This window comes from Phymastichus coffea, unplaced genomic scaffold (genome assembly GCF_024137745.1).
Source record: "Phymastichus coffea isolate CEN01 unplaced genomic scaffold, Cenicafe_Pcof_1.1 PCOF00002, whole genome shotgun sequence".
NCBI classification, from domain to species: domain Eukaryota; kingdom Metazoa; phylum Arthropoda; class Insecta; order Hymenoptera; family Eulophidae; genus Phymastichus; species Phymastichus coffea.
The window spans coordinates 6,449,778-6,474,515 of NW_026706813.1; the positions used below are offsets into that span (position 1 = coordinate 6,449,778).

A 24,738-nucleotide genomic window follows, 5' to 3' on the forward strand; every position below is an offset into this window, starting at 1 on the left:
TTTAGTCCTTATCGCATTAAGAGATTTCCTTCTTACTCATTGCTAATATGAAAATATTGACATTTGTTAAGAAATATATATTGTGCAACGTTGTAGTCTGAAATATATCATATTTTGATAGAATATATTGTGAAGTCATAAAAACAATTATTTAATAGATATAATCGTGAAAAAAAGTACTTGTTTATTATACTACAAGATAATTTACCAAATTTAAATTTTACAGATGACTAAGTATATCATACAGAAGATAGTTTTTTTCATCTATTATTGTATATCATCTTATTCAGTCTTCGGAAAAAATGTACAAACAATGAATAATCCTGCTTACTTTAATATTGGAGGAATGCTTTCTAATGATAAAAGTGAAGCCTACTTCAATGAAACAATAGATGTAAGTTAATAGCACATATACTCTAAAAGAAAGATGAATTTAATGATTAATAGCTCATAATCAGTTTTTTTAATACCTTATATGATTCTATTATTTTATAATATTAACCAATAAGATAAATAATCAGAATACTTAGAACAGTTGTTCTAAGGATCTAATAGTGATATGTTGGAACAATGTGAAAAGGTAAAATAATGCATAAAAAAAAGACTAATACGTATTTATGTAGTTGAGGTCACTAAACCAAAAATTATTTTTCGGTCCTCTCTATATTAAGACAAACTCAATGTATGGAGAGTGGATGAGCAGAAATATCTAATTTTTGAATTAAGTCTTTGACGCTAAGCAATTGAGTTATGTACTACTGAATTCTTAGCTTTTCCATTAGTTTAACACTATTTCACTTTTCCGCTTTTCTTCCATAATTTCATAGTTGTAGGTATGGCCTTATGACTAAAAAATTAAATCACACACGTTCGCACTCTATGTGTCTCTTCTGGCTTTTCTTGTCGGTTGCCAAGACAGCTTCGGATTCCCTATTAGGTCTTATCGAAGATATATGACAATATGCCAGGGTTCTGAGATAAAAGCAGCCGCAAATAATATCTCTAAGCTGTAAGCTCACTGCCTTGATAATAACTATACTGTAACGATTGAAGACTTAACGAAAAATGATAGATCTATAAATTTGCCGAAGTTTTGCGAAACTGACTTAGTTGTAAATGATTTGCGGAATCTTATCTTATATCTTTTTTTTATATTAATGAGAATGAGTTTTTTTTCATATTAAAGCCATTTTTCAACTTAAATTTTCGTCCACTATTCAAAAAAATTAATAAAAATATTCAAAATATATTGTAGTCTATTTGTACAGAGATATATCATTGTATAGGGATATCCATTGATTTTATATAAAAGTCGTGAACATAATCTGAATAGAAATATTTGTTTTTCCAAAAGTACGAATGATTTTTAATTTTTAATAATTTGAAATGGTTGTTTTTCTAATTTCAATTTTAATACAGTCACATAAACATTTCCGAGTCATTTCAGCGAGTTTTGAGATTTCTTAATAAATTAATTTTTTGATAGTTGCCGTTCATAGTTAGATTTCTTAATAGATTCGAGTAAGTAAATAGTGGCCGTACGAGGCCACGTGGAAACAGGCGCGCACGAGGTCAAGCGGACTCAAATGAGTAGAAGGAAGGTATATTTTGACTTACGTTCTCATTTATATTTCAGGACAGATTATTCCCTACCAACTATGATACAAGTGTTTTTGATATATTGAATTAATTGATTGAGAGATTAATTTTATTTTAATTATTACTTTTTATTATCGAATTAAACAAATTATTCGTTCAATATAAGAAAAAAAATTTTGTTATGTGTTTAGCTGAGAAACTAATTTACAAAAAATAAACGACTCGTTGGGGAATCGAACCCGCGTTCTCTTGTTTCGCAGACGAGAACTCTATCGTTAGAGCTAATGCCACTCATGTTTTACAACATTCTCAGTGTGTCTACCAGTTATACATTTGGCATATGACACGATCGTGTGCTCTCTCTCTCTCTCTCTCTCTAAAATTTTGGCTTAGCATGGTTTTGGACTGCTCTCTCTTTCGTAAAGGGTATACTCTAGAGCTAGCATGTAGCTATAGTAAATTCATATTTTCTTTCTTTCAATCATATTATTAAGGCGTAACCATTAATTTCACAGATGGATGTAAACAAATTACCGATTCGTACTTGTGACGGGTGGAGCGATTGTTGAGATCGCTTGCCTTGTTCGTTCCTCTCTTCTGTGTGCCTTCCCCTTCGCCGCTGCCACACTGTTATCTTGGTCGTTCGAACCGAGTATCGAAGCTCGATGAGGCTATGATTCCTGATCGGTGTCGATGGTTAGAGCGACTCGAGCGAAAAGAAAGTTATAGGTGAGAAAAGGAGAGAGAGAAATGAGTAGTGTCGCCTGGCGTAATCCGCACATGTGTACGTTGCCGGCGGCGCTTGGTTGCTTTTGAGGATTGTAGAGAGAGAGAGGCGAGAGATATGTCGCGAATAGCGACAGGACGCGAGCAGTACTGGTCTTATCAACGTTGCGACACAATTTACAAGTAATCTAGAAAATATAATTACAAGTAAAGCGTCAAGACAACCGAAAAGGAACGTTGGTGGACATATGCTTTCTCCTGCTGGAAAACGTAGAAGCGTTGAGGAAGACTACTACGAACAATGGCCCCTCCACTACCGGACAGCGATCGACAAAGCAGGCAACGACACCTACTAAGGCGTCAATGAGCGGTAGGGTACCAACAGGAGCTCGCCAGGTCTTCAGTAACGCTCTTCCTTCAGGTCAGGTACCCTTTTGGTGCGCCCTTTGTTCCCACATTGCATTAAATATTTCTGAAATATTTCTGAAATAATTCATGAAATGTTTCTGAAATATGGATATGTTCGGAACAAGAACCGTTTTTAAATATTTCATAAAATATTTGAAAAGTCCGTACAAAAATAAAAACTGCTTGATTTCTTTTAATAAATCTTTTTTATTTTTCAACATAGTCTCCTTTTAGGCTTATACACTTCATCCAACGCTGCTCTAGTTTGTTAATCCCTTCCAAATAATAGGATTTGTCCAAGTCTGTAAAATAGGCATTCGTTTCTGCAATCACCTCCTCGTTTGAATAAAATATTTTTCCCGCCAGCCATTTTTTCATATTAGAAAACAAATAGTAGTCCGATGGAGCCAAGTCTGGAGAATAGGGGGATGTGAAACGAGTTGGAACCCTATCTCCATCAGTTTTGCGGCCACAACTGCTGAGGCGTGAGCTAGCGCATCGTCGTGGTGGAAGAGGACTTTTTTGTGGGCCAATCGTGGACGTTTCTCTAGCAACTCGGTTTTTAAACGATCCAATAACGATGAATAATATTCGCCTGTAATGGTTCTACCCTTTTCCAGATAGTCGATGAAGATTATTCCTTGCGAATCCCAAAAGACAGTCGCCATAACCTTCCCGGCCGAAGGAATTGTCTTCGCCTTTTTCGGAGCAGATTCTCCCTTGGTAACCCATTGCTTAGACTGTTCTTTGGTCTCAGGAGTGTAGTGATGTATCCATGTTTCATCTACAGTGATGAAACGACGCTTAAAGTCTTGTGGATTTTGCTGGAACAGCTTCAAACCATTCTTGCAACACTTCACGCGATCTCGTTTTTGGTCAATCGTGAGCAATCGCGGCACCCATCTAGCGGATAGCTTTTTCATGTCCAAATGTTGGTGCAAAATATTATGTACCTGTTCGCTCGAGATGCCTACAATACTAGCAATTTCACTCTTCTGTCAGCCATCACCATATCATGGATTTTATCAATGATTTCTGAAGTGGTAACCTCAACAGGGCGTGCAGAACGTTCAGTGTCTTTTGTGCTCATATGGCCACTCCGAAAATTTTGAAACCACTTATAAACCATTCTAATCGAAGGTGTACAATCACCATAATGTTTATCAAGCTTCTGTTTAATTTCCTGAGGCGTTTTACCTTTGAAAAAGTAATGTTTAATCAATACACGAAATTCTTTTTCGTCCATTTTTTTACAACCACTCGATTTCTTTGATTGAAACAAATGTAAAACGAAAAGTAATTGGCCGATCTGGCTGAAACTTGGTGTGTGCTCTTCCAAGATATGCCACTAATTGAAAATAACCTTGATACGCATTAGTAGCGCCATCTCTCTGACTTTGCACGGACTTTTCAAACGACCCTCGTAATATCTTTCAAGAAGAATGATCAGCATTGAATGAATTATATTTAATAAAATTGTATTGATTCCTCTTTTAATAATTAATTGAAAACAATTAAAGTCGATAGGAATCATTATGATTAGATTCAATTAAAATTAGATCGGCATTGAATGAATTATATTTAATGCAGTTTCATTGATTCCTTTGTCAGTTATTATTTAATTAGTTTTAAAAGTTTTTATTGGGATTCAGATTCACAATTAAAAATGATTGAAGTTTTTGAACAGTACATCAATAATATTCAATAGCATACATTACAATCAAAAGGGTTTTTTTAATGAATTTCAGTATAAATCATTTTCAATCCTATTCAGTATACATACTGAATAAGATTATATTAATATTATTAAGAATATATGCTGAACCATTTTTAATCGCATTCGCAACATTGCAGCTTGTAAGTAACAAAAAGTAATATTTTTCGATTGATTGAAACTTAAATAAATCATTTGAATAACATTTAATACTGCAATTGACATTGTTTCAAAAAATTCTAGTAATAATTTCAAATAAATCATTTTTACTCAATTCCAATACTATGATTTTAAATGTAATTGAAACTATTTTACACAGTGAGTAAAATGAGTTAACTTAATTGTTTTTCGAATTCATTCGGTACATGGTACGAGGTGTGTTCAAAAAGTAAGGTGAATTTTTATTTTTATGAAAAAATATTCATTTATTCGTCAATATTTATGTTTCCCCTTCAAATAATCCCCCTCAGATATAATATATTTGTGCCGACGTTTTTTCCAATCCTCGAAGCACTTCTGATAAGCACTTTCTAGTATAGCCTTGAGTTCTTCCACCGATTTTTTCTTTATCTCCTCAATCGTTCCAAACCTCCATACTTTTATGGGTTTCTTGAGTTTTGGGAACAGGAAATAGTCCCAGGGGGGCATATCCAGTGAATATGATGCCTGAGGTACGATTGTAGTTTTGTTTTTGGCCAAAAAGTTCGACATAAGCAACGATGAGTGAGCAGGTGCATTGTCGTGATGAAAAATCTATAAATAGTTTTCTCACAATTACGGACGTTTTTTTTTGTATTACTTCTCACAAAAGGCGGATAAATTCAAGGTGATACTCTTTATTGACCGTACGACCTTGTGGTAAGAACTAGTGATATACTACGCGACGAAAATCAAAGAAAAAAGTGAGCAAAACCTTGACATTTGATCGATATTGACTTTTATCGTTCTTGGCTCTTCTGGAGTCTTCCATTGGGATGATTGGGCTTTAGCTTCGACGTCATAACTATAAACCTATGATTCGTCACCAGTTATGACTCTTTTGAGCATATCAAGATCATCATTAACGTCGTTTAACAGCTCTTGAGCGATGCTCCTTCGACGGTCCTTTTGTTCAAAATTAAGCAGTTTTGGGACAAATTTTGCTGCTACACGTTTTATGCCCAAAACTTTGAAAAAAATTGCATGATACAAGCCAACAGAGATGCCGATGTATTCAGCCACTTCTCTAATAGTGATTCAACGATTTTTTAACACCATTTGTTTAACTTCTTCAACACTTTCATCAGTTATTGAAGTGCTGGGGCGTCTAGAGCGAGGTTCGTCATCGGTGTCTTCTCGGCCATCTTCAAAGAGCTTATACCGCTTGTAAACATTTTTTTGACTTAAAGTGGACTCCTCGTATGTCACTGTCAACATTTCAAGTGTTTTGGAGCACATATTTTCATTTTTCCACAAAATGTTATTCAAACTCTTTGATCCATTGTTTTCGACAGCAGAAAATCACCGAGCACAAAAACAAACGTCTAACCTTTCTGCCTCGCAAAAAAAAAGTAAACATACAAACTGGCTGAAACTGTGATCATACGTGAGGAACATGCATACCAACATAATAAAAAAAACTATCGTTGATGAAATCTACGTAGCCCGCCCAATTTAAAAATTCACCTTACTTTTTGAACACACCTCGTGTGTGTAATATGATTTATATCAAGTAGCAAGAATTGTTTCAAAAATGTTTCTGCAACCTACTTCTTGCAACATCTCCAACCTTTACGGTAACTAATGAAAATGTTACCAAAATATTGCTACAACGTGCAAAATGTACGCCTTTGTTTAAAGCTAAATATTGCTAAAATATTTCTGAAACAAGTTTCCCGGATATTTTCACAATGTTGTCATTGACATGTGTTCGGAAACCTTTCGGCAACATTCTCTGCTAAAACAAGGACATTCAATCGGACTGAAAATTTAATTCGTTTTGAGTTTATTTTTCAATCCTGCATATGGTAAGTTAAATTTATTGAAGTGAAACCGATCTAAATTCACTTTAATATTTTTCAATCCTGAAATTGATTATTAAAATATATAAGATTAATCTCGGGATAAAAAAATATTAATGTGAATTAAGATTCATTTTATTTTAATGAATTTCAATTATTTGTAGGATTCAGAATAGGTTCAAATCGAATTGAATTTTGAATCTGGTTGAATGTTCTTGTTTTAGCAGGGTTAGGCAACGTTTCTAAAACATTATAAAATGAACGAAAATATTGCGGAAACCTCTTTACAAATGTTTGGCTTTAAACAAGGGCAAACATTTTGCACGTTGTGGCAACATTTTAGCAACATTGTTATTGGTTACCGTGAAAATTTGAGATATTGCAGGAAGTATACTGCAACAACATTTTAGAAACAATTCTTGCTACTTGAGTAAGAATTGTTTCTGATGAGTATCGCGTTTAGTTCTTTTTACAAATCTTGTAACGGACCTATCTATGAGCTATTTTCATAACTCACTGAATCACTGCAACCTGCTAAACTCATCAATCTGTTTACATCTATTAGCACATTAAACGGCGCCGCCTCACATATTATTTAAGTGTATTAGTATCAGAGTCAAATTTCATGACAATATAAGGAGCGTGACGTCACATACTTATAGATGTAGATATAATAGTCTTTGTTATTTGATTAAAATATGTTAATTAAGAGTAATTTTGATGAAACAAAGTATTTTTTATATAGATTTTATAACATAGATTTAGATTATAATAATTTTAATTGCGTTTAATTTAATATTAAATTATTTTGAATTTTAATATGCAAAGTTAATTTGTTTACTACAATGAAAATATTAATTATCAGAATAATGCGGATACTCTAAATTAATAATGAATATCTTAGAAACATGAGTAAGAATTGATTTCATTGATCACAGTTTAATTATTATTGTTACCAATAAATAAATAATTAATAATTTATTTAAACATAAAGTTGTATATAGATCGAAAGCATTAATTTAGTACATACTAATGACAGCTTTATAATTTATAAATCTTAATTAATTAATCTAGTAATTACATTATAAGGTTTTAGAAAAAACTGTTACAAATATGAAAATTTATTATAATTCAAATGCTATTAACTAATTTTTAGATTTATTTCTTTTTAGAAATTACTTCTACAATTGATAAAGTATTAATTTATGTAAGTAGATAAGCAATGTATGTTTTGGAACACAAAGGATACCGCTAATGTATAAGAGATATGTGTATGTTCTGAGATATCAAGAAGCCGCCCGATAAGGGTGTTGTGTATTTATAATAGTTTGATATGTGTTTGACTCCGATTTATTCGCATTTCACACCTATTTATCCGCCAGTGGACCCTTCGACAGAGTACACCCCCCCCCCTCACACAGAAGCTGTTAAGGTAGGATGCTGTAGAAGTTGGTAGGGTGTTTGGTAAGCTATATGAGGCTCTCTCTCTCTCGCTCTCATTCGATAGTAGGGCGCTTAGTAAGCTTATGCTGGCTGAGTGTGGGCCCTCGGAGAGGGAGTAGTGTCTCTAGCTTGCTGCTAGGGGTGTACGCTGTATAGTGTAAATGCTGCTCTCTCTCTCTGTATCTCTCTTTCTCTCTCGTAGAATTTCTAGCTTGAGATGCGTTGGCTAAGCTATATGTTGGCTAGGTGCATTCCTAATATCTCTCTCTCTTTCTAGCATTTGTTACGATTTATCTATGATCTCAAATTAAATAAAACCTTTACCCCACTCTTTCGTATAACTACCCCTTCTTCAACCTACACCGCCGAAACCGTTGCTTTCAGCGCCACCATAGTGTTTAAAAGCTGAGCTTGACTGGAAAAAAGCAACCACAAAAGGTATTATTATTACATTCATAGCCAATCAAGAACATACAGATATAAAGTCATTCTTAAAAGCAGCAAATAAGCTCTTACAATTACAAATACCAAAATATCTTTCAATTCATAATGCTCTTAAAATAAATATAGAAATGTCAGCTCAATTTACCGTAATAAAAGATAATATAGAGGACATTCAAGTAAAGTATTTCAACACTGAAAATGTTTCCGTTTATAGAACGACAGATCTTAAATTGTGATTTACAGAAAATATTGAAGATGTTATACTTAAAAATTTAGAAGAATTTCAAGAAAAAGATTCCTATTGGACAAATAGCAGATAAAAAAGCATGTATTAATGTTCAAAATACAGATAATGAATGTTTTGAATGGGCTTTGCTTGCCTGTCTTTATCTAGCTAGATTTCATAGCGAAAGAGTTCAAAATTATACGCCCTTTGCGAATGAATTGAAATTCGATGGTATAAACTTTCCTGTTGAGGTAAAGAATATTCCTAAATTTGAAAAATTGAATATTATTTCAATAAATCTGTACATACTAACATAATACGGATTCAAATTCGAAGTCTCACCCTATTATATATCAACTTTATAAAAAGATAAGCATGTCAATCTTTTGTTACTACAAAGTGCTTATATTAATGAGAATGAAATAGAAAAATCTAATAGTTAAAATAAAAATGACAATTTCAAATTAAAATTCCACTATGTATGGATTAAAAACTTATCTGCTCTTGTTAGAAGTCATGTAACGAAACATACTTCATAAATTTATCTATGGGAACGCTGTCTCCACTATTTCAATGATAAAGAAAAACTGAATATTCATGAGACAGATTGTTCAAAATTAAATAAATATAGAGTTAATCTATCTAATTTTTCTCTTCTCAAATTCAATCATTACGATCGAAAACAAATGGTTCCATTTATTACATACGAGGTGTGTTCAAAAAATACCCGGAATTTTTAAATTTCGCGGGTCTGGAGAGTCCGATTGTCAAAATTTTTTTTTATTGTGTTGGTTTACATGCCCCTGAACTATGATCAAAGTTTCAGCTATATTCACTGTTTACTTTGTCTGCGGTAGTCGCTATGGTTTGACGTGTTTTTATGAGCTCGGCGATTTTCGTTTTTTAAAAGAAATGGATCAAAGAATTTGTATTAAATTTTCCGTAAAAAATGAAATAAAGTGTAACACACTGTGTGAAATGTTACAAAAAGCCTATGGTGAGTCTGCTATGAAAAAAACAATTGTTTACGAGTGGTATAAGCGTTTCCAAGATGGCCGCGAAGACGATGAAGATGACGAACGCTCCGGTCGACCCAGCACGTCAACAATCGATGAAAATGTGAAAAAAGTGGAAAAAGTGGTTCTGAATTATCGCCGAATCACAATTAGAGAAGTTGCTGAAGAAGTTGGCATATCAATTGGCTCATGTCATAACATTTTTTCAAATGTTTTGGGCATGAAACGGGTGGCAGCAAAATTCATTCCAAAACTGCTGAACTTTGACCAAAAAAACAATCACATGAACATCGCTCAGGAGCTGTTAAACGACGTCAACGACGATCCAAGTTTGCTTGAAAGGGTCATAACTGGTGATGAAACATGGGAGTACGGTTATGATGTTGAAACCAAAACACAATCGTCCACCTGGAAGCATTCAACGTCACCAAGAGCGAAAAAAGTACGTCAAGTTCGATCAAACGTGAAGGTTTTGCTTACAGTTTTCTTTGACTGCAGGGGCGTGGTGCATCATGAGTTCTTATCACAAGATCGTACGGTTAATAAGGAGTATTACCTTGAAGTTATGCGACGTTTGCGTGAAGCAATCCGAAAAAAAAGCTCCGATTTATGGAAAAACAATTCGTGGCTTTTGCATCACGATAACGCACCAGCTCACTCGTCGTTGCTTGTTCGTAATTTTTTGGCCAAAAACAATACCGTAGTCGTGCCCCAACCTCCATATTCACCAGATATGGCTCTGTGTGACTTTTTCCTGTTCCCAAAGTTGAAGAGACCCATGAAAGGACGGCGTTTTTCCTCGATTGAAGAAATAAAGGCCGAATCGCTGAGAATGCTCAAGGACATACCAAAAAGTGAATATCAAGAGTGCTTCGAAGATTGGAAAAAACGCTGGCATAAGTGTATTATATCTGGAAGGGGATTACTTTGAAGGGGACCACATTGATGTAAACGAATAAATAAATATTTTTTTGGAAAAAACGATAATTCAGGGTACTTTTTGAACACACCTCGTACGCTGATTTAGAATGCTTATTGAAACCAGTAAATAATGGACGATCCTGCCAAAATCATGAAGCCTTTAGTGTGGGACTTTATATATAAAATATAGTTACAATGATTCTAAATCAATTAAGATGTATACAAAACAATTGAATGAAGAGTAATCACCAGCACAATGAATTATAAAACAATTTCAGGTTTTGTTAGATGAAATAAATAAAATATATAAGAATGATATAGAAATGAAACTTTCATGGCGCGATGAAATGGATTTCAAAATGAGCAAAGCGTGTCATATTTGTAGAAAATATTTTTAACCTGATGAAACAAGAGTTAGAGATCATTGTCATTTGACGGGTCGATTTACAGGTGCCGCACACGCAGCCTGTAATTTAAATTATAAGAATCCTTATTTTATACCAGTCGTCTTCTATAACCTTACTAACTATTATTCACATTTTATTATATAAGAAATAGGTACTAGGTCTGAACTTGAGGGAAATGTGACTGTTCTAGCAGAAAACAAGGAAAGATATATAGCTTTTACAAAACACGTGGACGGTAGTACTATTAATTTTCGATTTATTGATTCGTTTCGTTTTATGTCATCTTCTCTCGAAAAATTGGCTTCATACTTACTCAAACTAAATATCGTAGAGCATGAATTCAAGAAAGATAAATATAAAAAAAACATAAATAAAATTATTAAAGAGAAAAGGCGTTTTACCATATGAGTATGTTAACAGTTTTGAAAGATTAAAACAGACTCAACTACCTCTTATTGAAGATTTTTATAGTCAATTGATAGATAATCTCTGAAGCTGACTATGAGCATGCACAAAAAGTGTGAAATGCTTTTGACATCATTGATATCGGACAGTATTCTGATCTATACTTAAAAACTGACGTATTACTCTTGGCCGATATTTTTGAGAATTTTCGTAAAACTTGTATGGATGCATATCAACTCGACCCAGCACACTATTATCCCACACAGCATGCAATATTTCAGTGAAAAAATCCATGAAATATTTCAAAGAAATCTTGTGAAAATATTGCAGAGAGGTTACGGAAAGTTATTTCAAATATTTCAGTGAAATATTTCGACAAATATTTCAGAAACCTTTCACTGAAATATTTCAGGAAAAATTTTCAGAAAGATTCACGGAATATTTTTGGAACCTTGCAGAAATATTGGAAGAAATATTTCAGAAAAGATTTCAACAAAGTTTAGGGAATATTTCAGAAACCTTGTAGAAACCTTTCACTGAAATATTATTTGTCACGGTTAGAAATATCTCGGCGAAACCTTGCAGGAAACTTGGAGAAATATTGCACGAAATATTTCAACGAAGTTTTAGGCAATATTTCAGAAACCTTGCAGAAACCTTTCACTGAAATATTGTTTGTTACGTTTCAAAAAATCTCAGTGAAACCTTGCAGGAAACTTGCAGAAACATTGCAAGAAATATTTCAGAAAATATTTTAACAAAGTTTAGGGAATATTTCAGAAATCTTGCAAAAACGTTTAATTAAATTAATGAAATTAATTTATTATCATAAATTCAAATTTTTTGGAGTCATTAAACAAAATGTTTCAAAATTAAAAAAAAAATTTTTGTTGCCATTTTTTCAAAATTATGATAATTTAAAGTCAAAATTATGACCCTTTAATTTTTTACAAAAATTGGATTGAATAAAACAAAAAAACGGCTTGATCGATTGAATTGAAACATTGTGGGGTTTTTGTGGGCATATTGAATAGTAAAAGACACGCTTAACATTTCTGATTTTCTCGATAGTTCCAACTTAGCGCTTGATTATCCCAAAAGCCACCAAATACCCTTTTTTTCTTGATTTTTCAAATTAATGTAAAGAAAAAAAAAATTTTTTTTCAAAAACAGTAGTACAGTTTTTTGAAAAATTTATTCAAGATTTCAAAACCTACCTTCATTTTTTTGTGTAATCAGCGGTTGATGAGATATTGATGGTTAAAGACTAAAAGATCCTTTTCCATTCAAAGTTCGATATCTCAGCAAGAGCTAGGGGTATTGAACTTTTCAAAAATGCAAATTAAAGCTGAATAAACTAGTTATCCAATCCATATAGTGGCTGAGTTCGAAAAATTTTTTCCAAGTTCGTAAACTAAAAAAAAAACTGAAAAAATTTCATAAAATAATATTTTTTGGTATTTATGAGGATTGAGCAGAACATGTTGCTTGAAAAAATTTTTTTATTATGAGATCTCAAAACTAGAAACTTCAAACTTTAAAACGCTATCTTTAAAATTCCAGTACGACCATTTTCAAGGGAAATACAGCCAGTTAAAAAGCGTTAAAAAATTTTTTTTTGATCCTTTAATTTTTTACACTAGTGTAGGTTGCACAAAGTTTCTATTCACATGCAAAGGTTAATGCGTTGAGCCTATCGATTCCTAACCTTCAGTTACGATATTTTGCTTTATGCAATTACTCAGAGACATTAAATTTACAACAGCTTCCAATTCTAACAGGTAATTAAAATTTTTTTTAATTGTGTCCTACTTTTAGTTTATTCAAACTTTCATTTAATTCTCTCTATAATTTTGCAGATTACACAAAATTTATTCAAAAGTATTTTCAGAAGAAGACTTTATAAGATTGTCAAGTGTTATTATAAAAAAATATGCATCTGACATTGGATCAAATATATAATCAATAGTAGAACTCAACTATTATACATATACAGGGTGTCCCATTTTAAAGGAACCACCCCGATATTTTCGACGGTTGGCGTTGTACAAAAAAATTGTTCAGATAACAGTTGTTTGGGACAATGGGGGTAACCTTTCAGTGAAATCCGATTTGACCTTGAGATTTATTTTCAAGGTCATTTGAAGGTCAAAGTCATGTTTGAATAGGAACCCATATTTTTGATCCCGGATTCGGAAAGAGCGGAAAATTCTACGTTTAGATAACGTATTATGTGTGGGGTGCGGTTAACCTCCCTCCCCTCGCCTAAGGTCATGTAGGGGTCAAATTTATGATTTTCTTCATCTATGCACAGGAATAATCAGGCAAGGGTAAGGTTAATTGTAATAACCCAATAACTCCAATACCCAATAACTCGATAACTCCAATAACCCCAATAACCCAATAACCAAGAGATATTTTTAATAAGGACCCCCATTTTTTATCCCGGATTCGAAAAGAGCGGGAAATTCTACGTTTAGATAAAGTATAATGTTGGGGGAGCGGTTCACCCCCCTATCCCACCGGGGTAAGGGTGAGGTTAATAAGGTATTGATTATCCAGCCAATGAAGGCAAGGTATTGATTACCCAGCCAATGAAGGTAAGGTATAGATTACCCAGCCAATGAAGGCAAGGTATTGATTACCCAGCCAATGAAGGTAAGGTATTGATTACCCAGCCAGTGAAGGCAAGGTATTGATTACCCAGCCAGTGAAGGCAAGATATCGATTACCCGGCCGTTGAAGACAAGGTATTGATTACCCAGCCAATGAAGGTAAGGTATCGATTACCCGGCTACTGAAGACAAGGTATCGATTACCCAGCCAGGGAAGGCAAGGTATTGATTACCCAGCCAATGAAGATAAGGTATCCGTTACCCAGTTAATAAAGGCAAGGTATTGATTACCCGGCCACTAAAGACAAGGTATTGATTACCCAGCCAGTGAAGGCAAGGTATTGATTACCCAGCCAATGAAGGTAAGGTATCGATTACCCAGCCAATGAAGGCAAGGTATTGATTACCCAGCCAATGAAGGTAAGGTATCGATACCCAGCCTATGAAGGCAAGGTATTGATTACCCGGCCATTGAAGACAAGGTATTGATTACCCAGCCAATGAAGGTAAAGTATCGATTACCCGGCCACTGAAGACAAGGTATTGATTACCCAGCCAGTGAAGGCAAGGTATTGATTACCCAGCCAGTGAAGGCAAGATATCGATTACCCGGCCGTTGAAGACAAGGTATTGATTACCCAGCCAATGAAGGTAAGGTATCCATTACCCGGCTACTGAAGACAAGGTATCGATTACCCAGCCAGGGAAGGCAAGGTATTGATTACCCAGCCAATGAAGATAAGGTATCCGTTACCCAGTTAATGAAGGCAAGGTATTGATTACCCAGCCAATGAAGGTAAGGTATCGATTACCCAGCCAATGAAGGCAAGGTATCGATTACCCAGCCAATGAAGGCAAGGTATTGATTACCCAGCCGGGTGCTGCGGGTAATACCTTGCCGCAGCACGATATCGGCCTTGATATGCCCCGAGAGACAACAGAATATCAACAATTTCGTTTCTCGAATAATCCGGCCTATTCCCTCCTTTTAAGTCGACTAAGAAAATTACACTTGAACTATCCTGAGAAGGACTGTTCGCGAATCACTATTGTTATAAATAATGCTAAAAAAGTGTTATTAAACAATTTAGTTGAAATTTTGTAGGCTTGGCCGGAATCACACTAGAAAAAAGAATGGAAATAACATGTTATCCCACAAAATGGAAAATGACACTTCTCATGAAGGCTTTGAATACATGAAGTCGACTTTGAAAATCAACCTGAAGTTTAAGCGCAAGGTCACTGTTGTTTGACCCTAAAATTTTTTTGGGATATTGGGGTTATTGAATTATTGGGGTTATCGGGTTATTAAACTATTGGGCTATTTGGGTTATCGAGTTATTGGGTTATTTCAATTAACCTTACTCTTGGCCGATCATCCCTGTGCATAGATGAAGAAAATCATAAATTTGACCCCTACATGACCTTAGGCGAGGGGGGGGGGGTTAACCGCACCCCACACAAAATAAATTATCTGAACGTAGAATTTTCCGCTCTTTCCGAATCCGGGATCAATAATATAGGTTCCTATTCAAAAAATGACTTTAAACTTCAAATGACCTTGAAAATGAATCTCAAGGTCAAATCGGATTTCACAGAAAGGTTGCCCCCATTGTCCCAAACAACTGTTGTCTGAACAACTTTTCTGTACAACGCCAACCGTCGAAAATTTCGGGGTGGTTCCTTTAAAATGGGACACTCTGTATATTGCTTCAAAATACAGCATAGCTTCCAATTTTAACAGGTAAATACTAATTTAATAATAATAGTGTTACACTTAGGTAGATTTATCTATCCGAAAGGAACATGAGGCATTCGTCCATTATTTATATAAGTGTACGGCAAAGCTATTTTAGATGATTAGGACTTATACGATTATCTTAGCTATCCAGGGAGCTTATTTGACCATGAGTCGCATGTAAGCATAAGAAACAGATGTTTTTATTAAAGTCAACTTTAAAGGTAAGAGCTTATAATTATGAAATTTTAGTTGCTTCAATTTAATTTGGCTATTCATAATTTGTCAAATTTAACATTGGCTGCATGGTCCCCTTAACTTAGTCTATTTAATTCGCTCTACAATTTTGCAGATAGTTGCTCAATTATAAAAACAAAATGACTCATCCCGTATCTGCAAAATTGTAAAGTGAATCAAATAGACTGAGTTAAAGGGACCATGCAGCTAATAGTAAATCTGGAAAATTCTAAATAGCCAAATTAAATTAAAGCAACTACCATTTTTTTAATTATAAGCTCTTACCTTTAAAGTTGATGAAATATAAAATACATAATTGTATCTTATCTAATTTTGAAAAAGAGCTCATTATATTTCAATTTCCCCCAATAATCTGAAAATTTTCATTTACTCTGACATGGTAAGGGTCAATCTCCTTAAGTTTGAAACTATCCTCCCTAGAATTGTATCAAATATAATATCTTTGATATTGTGGTATTTTTATACAAGGGGGGGTCAATAAGTCTTTACAAAAAGAAGGAAAAAAAAGTTATGCATATGTAATTTTTTTTTATTTTTCAAAACAATCTCCTTGAAGGTCGATACATTTTATTAAACGGCCTTCCAGTTTTTTTAAGCCATCAGAAAAATATGATTTCTGAAAATCCTCAAAATAGGAATTTGTTTCGGCGATGTCTTCTTCATTCGACGTAAATTGTTGTCCGACAAGCTATTTTTTGAAGTTAGGAAATAAGAAAAAGTCACTGGGAGCCAAATCAGGCGAATATGATAGATGGTCAATTAATTCGAACTTTAAATCGTTAATTTTTGCCATCGAAACTACACACGTGTGAACTCGAGCATTATCTTGAAGAAAGAGGCATTTTTTTTGTTCAAGTGAGGACGTTTTTCTCTGATTTTTTCTTTCAGGTGACATAATAATGACGCATAATATTGTCCAGTGATCGTCTGGTCCTTTTCCAAGTAGTCGATGTAGATGATTCCATACGCATCCCAGAGAACCGTGGCCATAATCTTGCTAGCTGACTTTACGGTCTTTGCCTTCTTTGAAGCTGGTTCTCCTGCGGTAATCCATTGTTTGGACTGTTCTTTGATTTCAGGAGTGTAGTGGTATACCCATGTTTCGTCTACAGTTACGAATTGACGCAAAAAGTCTTCCGGATTACGACGTATGCGTGTCAAAAGAGCCTCAGAGGTGACCACGCGGGTTCGTTTGTTTCCAACAGTGAGCAAACGCGTCACCCATCTTGCTGATATTTTTTTTCATCCCCAATTTTTCATGCAAAATTGAAATGATTGTACCCTTTGATATCCCTGTGGCCTCAACTAATTTTAATTAACACGAAATTTTAATCTTCTATCACTCAACACCATATCGTGGATTTTGTTGACCATTTCGGGCGTACTCACTTTTACGGGGCATCCTAAACGAGGTTCATCTTTTGTTGTTGTACGACCGCGTTTAAATTCATTTGCCCAGTTATAAACAATCTTAAACAGAGGGGCAACTCCCATAAAGACCTGAGATCATAACCTTGCCAGTCATTCTATTCGTAATTATTTTCGTATTTTGAATCGTGAAACTCGACCTAATTAAAGATCATCCTAGTCTTAATAGCTGGTTAACCTGACGAGTCTGACGAGAATACTTAAAATCGAGCTAGTTTTATCGGTGCAGACTGCAGCTCGTCGCTCCCACCCCTATCTTCCCCCCAAGAGTTTTCAATTTTCGCTCTTCTTGCATCGGCACGACATCTAATAGATTTTTCTTAACACTCAGGCTTATACACGGGATTGGGCTTCTACAAGCGTAAATAGTCGTTGGTAAGATGTAATAAGCTTTATCTGGTACTTTCACTGTAACACTGTAACATCTTTAAGGTAGTTTCAGTTGACATAACTAGTCTCTATTCACGTACTCCTATAGAATTCACACTTAATACTCAGGTATATAAATAAATAGCTTCAATGATTTTTCTCAACCCCCGGCATTTTTTTACTATTGTCTTCACATCCACAATTTGAAACATGTATTGTTGTTCAGTAAATCTGTTGCGATTAGTGTAATATCATTCTATTGTAATTTATATTTGGTAAACCATTAATTCGTGAGCGTATGATTGAATTGCATGCTTTTTTGAAATCTATAAATATTTCTCTTTTTTCTCTCTGCTCTCATTTCTTTTATAATAGTTGTGTAACTACAAACATTTGGTCGCTTTTGGATCTTTTCTGGCGAAATTCACACGGCTAATTTCCAAGAATTACCTTAGCAAAAAAAGTTACTCTATCTAAGATTACATTGGACAGGATCTAAAATACGAATGTGCTAGAAGCACCTTCGTATTTTAGATCGTGCTGTAACGTGCTGTAAGGTTACAGGCTATGTCGACGAGGTACATGTCAATCACGTTGGCTACTACGTTGCCGTTTTCGTCTCATTATTTCTGTTCTCCTTTGGAAATCTTTTCTTACAGAATTTACTGCCTGATATATTTTGCGCAAATTACATTGTTTCTAAATATTTCTATATCTAATATTTATTCTTTTTCAGCCTATACAAATTCTTATACTTTTACTATTTTCAATCTAGAAATACTCTCTGTTTTTCATTGTAATTATTTTGTAGACTAATTAACTTGGCCTTCATTTGTTTTCCAAAATAAAGATCACATTCAGTGTCGAACTAAAATTTGCCTTCTTACCTCCTATTGTAATAGCATGTGATCAGTTTTTATTCCATGTTTTGTAAGTTTACAAGGTCTCTCACTACCCTAACAATGATGGTCTTAACAATTCTGTATCCAGTTTATACTAATGTTGAAGTCTTATGAGAAAGTAAAGGTTATTTTCAAAGTTTAAGTATAAACGTTTTTTTCTTTGTTTTTTTTTTAATTTAATTGACTCAAATAAAATGCCTAGAAAAAGGAAAGGAATACCCCCATCGAGCGATCGACACATTAGACGGCTATCTAAACAGGCGACTGAGTATGAGCTTCGTAATATTGATAACCTTGTCATGGTTTTTTTCCCGTTGTCGGAGAATACGACAAATTCTTTAGAAATCAGGGCCCGGAAGGCCAAGCTGCTTCGCGGGGGACGCGAAAGGCAACGTTTCGACGAGCGCAGAAAGGAACAGGCAGGAATGGTCAACACGATTATCACTCATACATTCCGTTTAATACATATATTTGTCTGTACAGTTTAACATTTCTGATCGATGATTCGACATGACAACAATCGCGCTCTCGTATCACCGCTGTCGCGAGTTCCTGCGGAAAATCGCATGGAACCCAGCTGGCGCGATGGTTACGAGTTATTCTCTACATTTCTCCGAAGATCCTCTAGCAAAATAACCGCTGAGCCTCCTTATCCTCCGCGGGTTGCCGGCGACGCGATCTTACGAGAGAAAGAGAAAAATTCGATCAACCTGGACCTCATTCAAGGATCCGCCCAGCCTTTCTCTTGAAACAACAGGTCTCATGGCAAATACCTACACTACACTGCACACGCGTTGCAGAACAAATCCTCACTCACGCTTTCACAAAGACCACGACAAAATCAAGCAATCAGACGGCACGGACAAATCGTGTTACACCGACTCGCCACCGGCGCGAGCTGTGACTCTCATCACAACCTATGTTTTGCATCTTCTGTTCCGAATGCTGGAGCGGACAATACTACATCATCTGTTGATGAAACAATTGAACAAGATATTTTAATGACTGAATGTCCTATAATATAAGAAAATAATAGTAACAATGAATTTTACGAACATTGTTTCAGTCGATTTATCGCGAACATAAACTCTTCAGTAAATAAACATGAATTTCAGATTGAATACAATCTTTTAGGTTCTCAAAATCACGATATCGATGCTGATGCATCCGGCAGTGATACTGACTCATCATTTTTACTGATGATATATATCTCTACAGTGACAGCAATGCCAAAAGTACCTTAGATGCAGATTCAGATGATGATTTCGATGTAACAATGCCATCAGATCCTATAACTAATAATGACGAAAATTTCTATAACGGTATAATTAACTGGGCAAAGAATTTTGAAATTGAACATAATCATCTAAAACCTCTATTAGCGATCTTAAATAAATATACTAGTACAAAGTACCCTAAAGATCCGCGTACGTTGTTAAAAACTCAAACATCTACGAATGTTATTGATATAGATAATGGCCAGTATTGTCACCTAGGTGTCGAAAATAACTTAAAAAAAATCATCAATACCCATCTTTTACGTAAGCACATCTTTGATACTGTCAAAGTGGTAATGAATATAGAGGGGGCTTCATTTATTAGCAATTCATCTGAGAAAGGTTTGTAGATTATATCAATGAAAGATGTAGAACTAGAAACTGTATATAGAGTTGGCATTTATTGCGGAACTGAAAAGCCGAGAGATCACAATTTATTTTTGAAAAATACTATGGATGAATTGAAAATTTTGTAGGCAATGGATTTTCATATAAAGATAAGCTGTACACAATAAGATTAGGTCGACTTATATTTACAAATAACATAGACAAATATCGACAAATAACATAGAAGAATTGAATAGATGTTGCAATAATTTCTTGACAAAGGATGATGCATTTAAAAACATGGATTATATTGGCAATTATCAACGTGAATTTTACGACATTTACCTTACTTTGGCGTAGTTTCAAATGTACCTTTAGATTGTATGCATATTTTACCATTTGAGTTTAATAGACGTTCAAGATCTTTCAACTATTGGAAAAAGTGGAAAGCAACAGAATTTCGACATTTGTTGTTATATTTTGGTCCATTTATATTTAAAGATGTCCTCAATCCATCAGTGTATGACAACTTCTTAACACTTCACGTATTGATGGTCATGCTTAATAATAAAAGAATAATTTCTGATGCAGATAATATAAAATTTTATCAAACTTTAGCAATTAAATTTATTTTTGGATTTCAAGCCTTGTACGGGAAAAAAAATGTTACACCCAATGTTCAAAATTTAGGACATATATGCAATGACGTTGACAAATTTGGTACAGTCGAAAGTTTTAGCGTATTTCCATTCGAGAATTATATTGGTTCTATAAAGAAATATATAAGAAAAGGTCAGAAGCCGTTGCAACAAATTTCCAGGAGGCTGACGGAATATGAGTCAAGAAGTATTTTAAAATGTCACGATACTTTTAATACCTGTAAATGTGATGTTGAAAAATTAACATCTAGTGATATAGTTAGCAATGGTCGCTCAAATGAACATAATTATAAAATTTAAAAAACCAATTATGTTAAATGATGGATCCGTCGTTAATATTGTTCGTGTTTCAAAAATTAATCAGAATTTATATATCCCTGGAAAAAGATGTAATCCAAAAAGATTTATTTGTTATATCAGGAATTCAAAGCAGTTTATTAGGCATTAGAGTTGCATAGGTAAGTGATAAGTTAGAGGAATGGACTTGTGATAAAATACATGCTAGAATATTTAAAATTCCACGTACTGAAGGATTGATAACTTATCCACTTGTTCATACGTTTCAATAACGAATTCTAGCATAGATTGACTATTACCGACGGGATTGTCAGAATTCAAAAACTTCCATATTTTCAAGTATTTTTATTTGTCCATTACACACATCTACAAATTAAGAGGTTGGGATTGTTGTTGATCAACTGAGGGTCATTTGCGAAGTAATGTTTTGCGTAAAATTGGAATCTGAAATCAAAATTCGTTTACCACGACATGTTTTTTAGATTTCTTACCTTGAAGGTTAATAAGCTGGTTTTTTTGGTATATTTGAGGTCTCATGACTTGGCGAAAAATCTTTTTTTCTGTAAGATTTTGATACAATAAAAGATTGGTTACAGTTTAAAGAGCTGAGGTTGGCTCTGTAGCGGTTTTTTTTTTCGTTTCGACACGCTCTTATGAGTATTATCTTGTTTTTCATCGCATTTCAATCCATTTCTTGAAAGGAGAGGTAAAGATTTTGATGATCTTTTCTGGAGAATAAATAAAATATTCAAGAATCATTCTAAGGCTGTAATAACTTCCTTTCCTCACCCTAAATCAGGTCGAGATTGTCATAAGTATGCATTTTCGAAGATTCAAACTGAACGAAACGGTAGCGCTCAGACCATTGAGGCCTGTTTCCCATCAATACCTTGTACTCAATTAATATTTTGCTATTGTTACTGTTATTCGAAGGCTGTCTGAAAAGTTTCCGATCTAATTAACCCTACCGTACAACACATTTTGTTTCTAAAATTATTTTTATTTTCCAACATTAAGTCGATACATTAATTGATTGAAGCAATGATTTAACTTCTTTAACCCGTCCAAATAATAGTAATCGTCAATCGTCTTTTTCCTCAAAACAGGTGTTTGTGTATGCGATAGCCTCCTCGTCCAATGAAAATCTCTCTCCTGCAAGTGAAACTTTAAGATTAGGAAACAGAAAAAAGTCACTGGGGCCCAGATCTGGTGAATATAGTGGATGATTGACCAAATCGAAGCGCGATTCGTGAATTTTAGTCATGGCGATTACCCAAATATAAGCAAGTGCGTTGTCATGATGAATAAGCACTTCCATTTTCTTCAAATGCAGTCGATTTCTTAAGATTTCAGCCTTTACCTTATCAAGCAATAACGCGTAATATTCTCCGGTTATTGTTTTACTTTTTTGGAGATAATCAATCAACAGAATTCCATGACTATCACAGAAAACAGTCGCCATCACTTCCCGGCCGATGAAACTGCCTTTGCCTTTTTCGGAGCAAATTCGCGCTTTGACATCCACTACCTTGACTGTTTTTTTCGTTTCAGAAGTATTGTGATGACTCCAGGCTTTATCTACAGTTATAAATCGACGCAAAAAATCCGATTCGTTTTGCTTAAACCGCGTCAACAGGGTTTTGGAAATACTCATCCGAATTTTTTTATCTGAAGTGAGCGAACGCGGTACCCAACTTGTAGATAGCTTAAGCATACCTAATTCTTCAGTCAGTATATACGTTCTTTGATATTCCAATAACTTCCTCTATCTCTCTAAACTTAATTCGACGATCGTTCCGTACCATTTGGTAAACTTTCTCGATGTTATCGCTGATTGTCGCAGTTCTTGGTCGGCCTGAATACTCATCATCAGTCAAGATGATACAGCCACGTTTGAACTCTGCTGCCTAAAATTTTACGGCCGTAAATGATGGAGTAGAGTCTCCGAAGCAGAGGAGGGTAAACCGTCTAAATCCTCTTTGATTTGCGTAGGCGTATTGCCTTTCACAAATACAAATATTTAATGACAGTTGGATACTCAAGTTTTTCCATGTTCGGGAAAATCTCCACAACGTCTTATTTGAACGATTATCAAATAAAAACTAAGCGGCCAAAATGGCTGAAACTTTCATTAGGAACTTCCAAGACATACGCAAATATATTCTCTAACTTATATAAATAAGTGCTGCCATCTTCAGGTTGAGAGTCGTAAACTTTTTAGACAGCCCTCGTATGTAATATAGCAATCCAATAACATATATTATATATTCGTAAATTTATCATTTTAACGATTATAAACGATTAAAAATATAACAATTTTAGTCTCAAAATTAAAACTGTAATTAAGTGGATGCCATAACAAAATTTACACCTCAGTAGTTTTCGTTATACTCGAATAATATACAGGGTGAGGAAAAAGTATGGAAACCCCTGAAAATTCGGAAAACCGCATGAGGTTAGTCATGAAACAAAGGTCATACCCTATGTAACTTTCAACGAGAAACCCAACGGTGATCTCAGATTTGACCTTGAAACTCATTTTCACGGTTATTTCAAGATCAACCTTATTTTTCACATGGGAACCCTTATTTTTTATACTGGAATCAAAAAGAGCGATAAATTTTAAGGATGGGAACGATTCAAAGATAGCGTGACCCCTAATCCTCATTGAAACTATGTATTTTCAAAATCATCACATGTTAACGCCTGGATAGCTGAAACAATCTGATTTCACAAAAGTTACAGTGTTCAAATTTTCTGTGATAAAAAATGGACCTATTATTGTATCGACTACCGTTTATGCCCACACGTTAAATTTTTGAGGATATTGAGTGTGACTTTCTCTTATCCAATGAAGATTTTGTTGTACCAATATCTAAGGTTGTGGCGATTGACTTCGCCATTTAATTGACATGTAGCTTTCGTCTGACAAAACAATATTTTTTTAAAAATACAAAAAGAGGGTTGATTTTTACTAGAAAACGAATAAAAAGCAATTTGAAGATCTGTCTTTCTCGTATTTTTTTAGAATTTTGAAAAAAGAAGAAAACTCTTTTTTCACACTGCACAGTTCATCTGGATATCATTTTTTTCGCAGTCTTTATCTTTCATTTTAGAAAATAGAAAGTCACTACTTTGTCACTACTTTAAAAATATCATTAAAATTGTCAAAAACTGGAAAGTCACGTTTTTTTTGTCAAAAGTTACGTTTTCTCCTCTTTCATGGGCTGTAAAGCTAATTGTTTATTAGAAATACAAAATTATTTTGAAGGTATTTGAAAGAAGTGAAAATTTAATAATAAAATAGAAATGCTTTTACAAATAATAATTAACAAATTGTTATTTAGATTTTAAAATCTTATTTGTTCTTGACTTCTACTAAATGGAAGTTGAAACCATATTTTGTTGTTTTCATAGTTAATAAGCTCTAGAAAAAAAAATATTTGACCAATAAAAAAACAATTCAACAATTGTTTTTTTCAGACAAAGCGACATTTCAATTAAACGGCGAAGTCAATCGTCATAACTTTAGATATTGGTCCAACAGAAATCCTCATTG

The 24,738-nt window shown here is 34.2% G+C and overlaps 1 protein-coding gene across 8 annotated transcripts in view; it reads left to right on the plus strand.

Annotated features, from left to right (window-relative positions):
• The window catches only part of LOC131663753 (glutamate [NMDA] receptor subunit 1), a 1,362,975-nt gene that overhangs the window by 204,172 nt on the left and 1,134,065 nt on the right, over nt 1-24,738 (plus strand). For 7 of the 8 annotated variants that reach the window (XM_058934360.1, XM_058934403.1, XM_058934412.1 and 4 more), the window contains one exon: nt 227-394. The exons of the other annotated variant lie outside the window; for it this stretch is intronic. In XM_058934360.1, the coding sequence (XP_058790343.1) occupies nt 227-394 (168 nt within the window). The remainder of the gene's footprint in view (nt 1-226; nt 395-24,738) is intronic. 8 annotated transcript variants of the gene reach the window in all.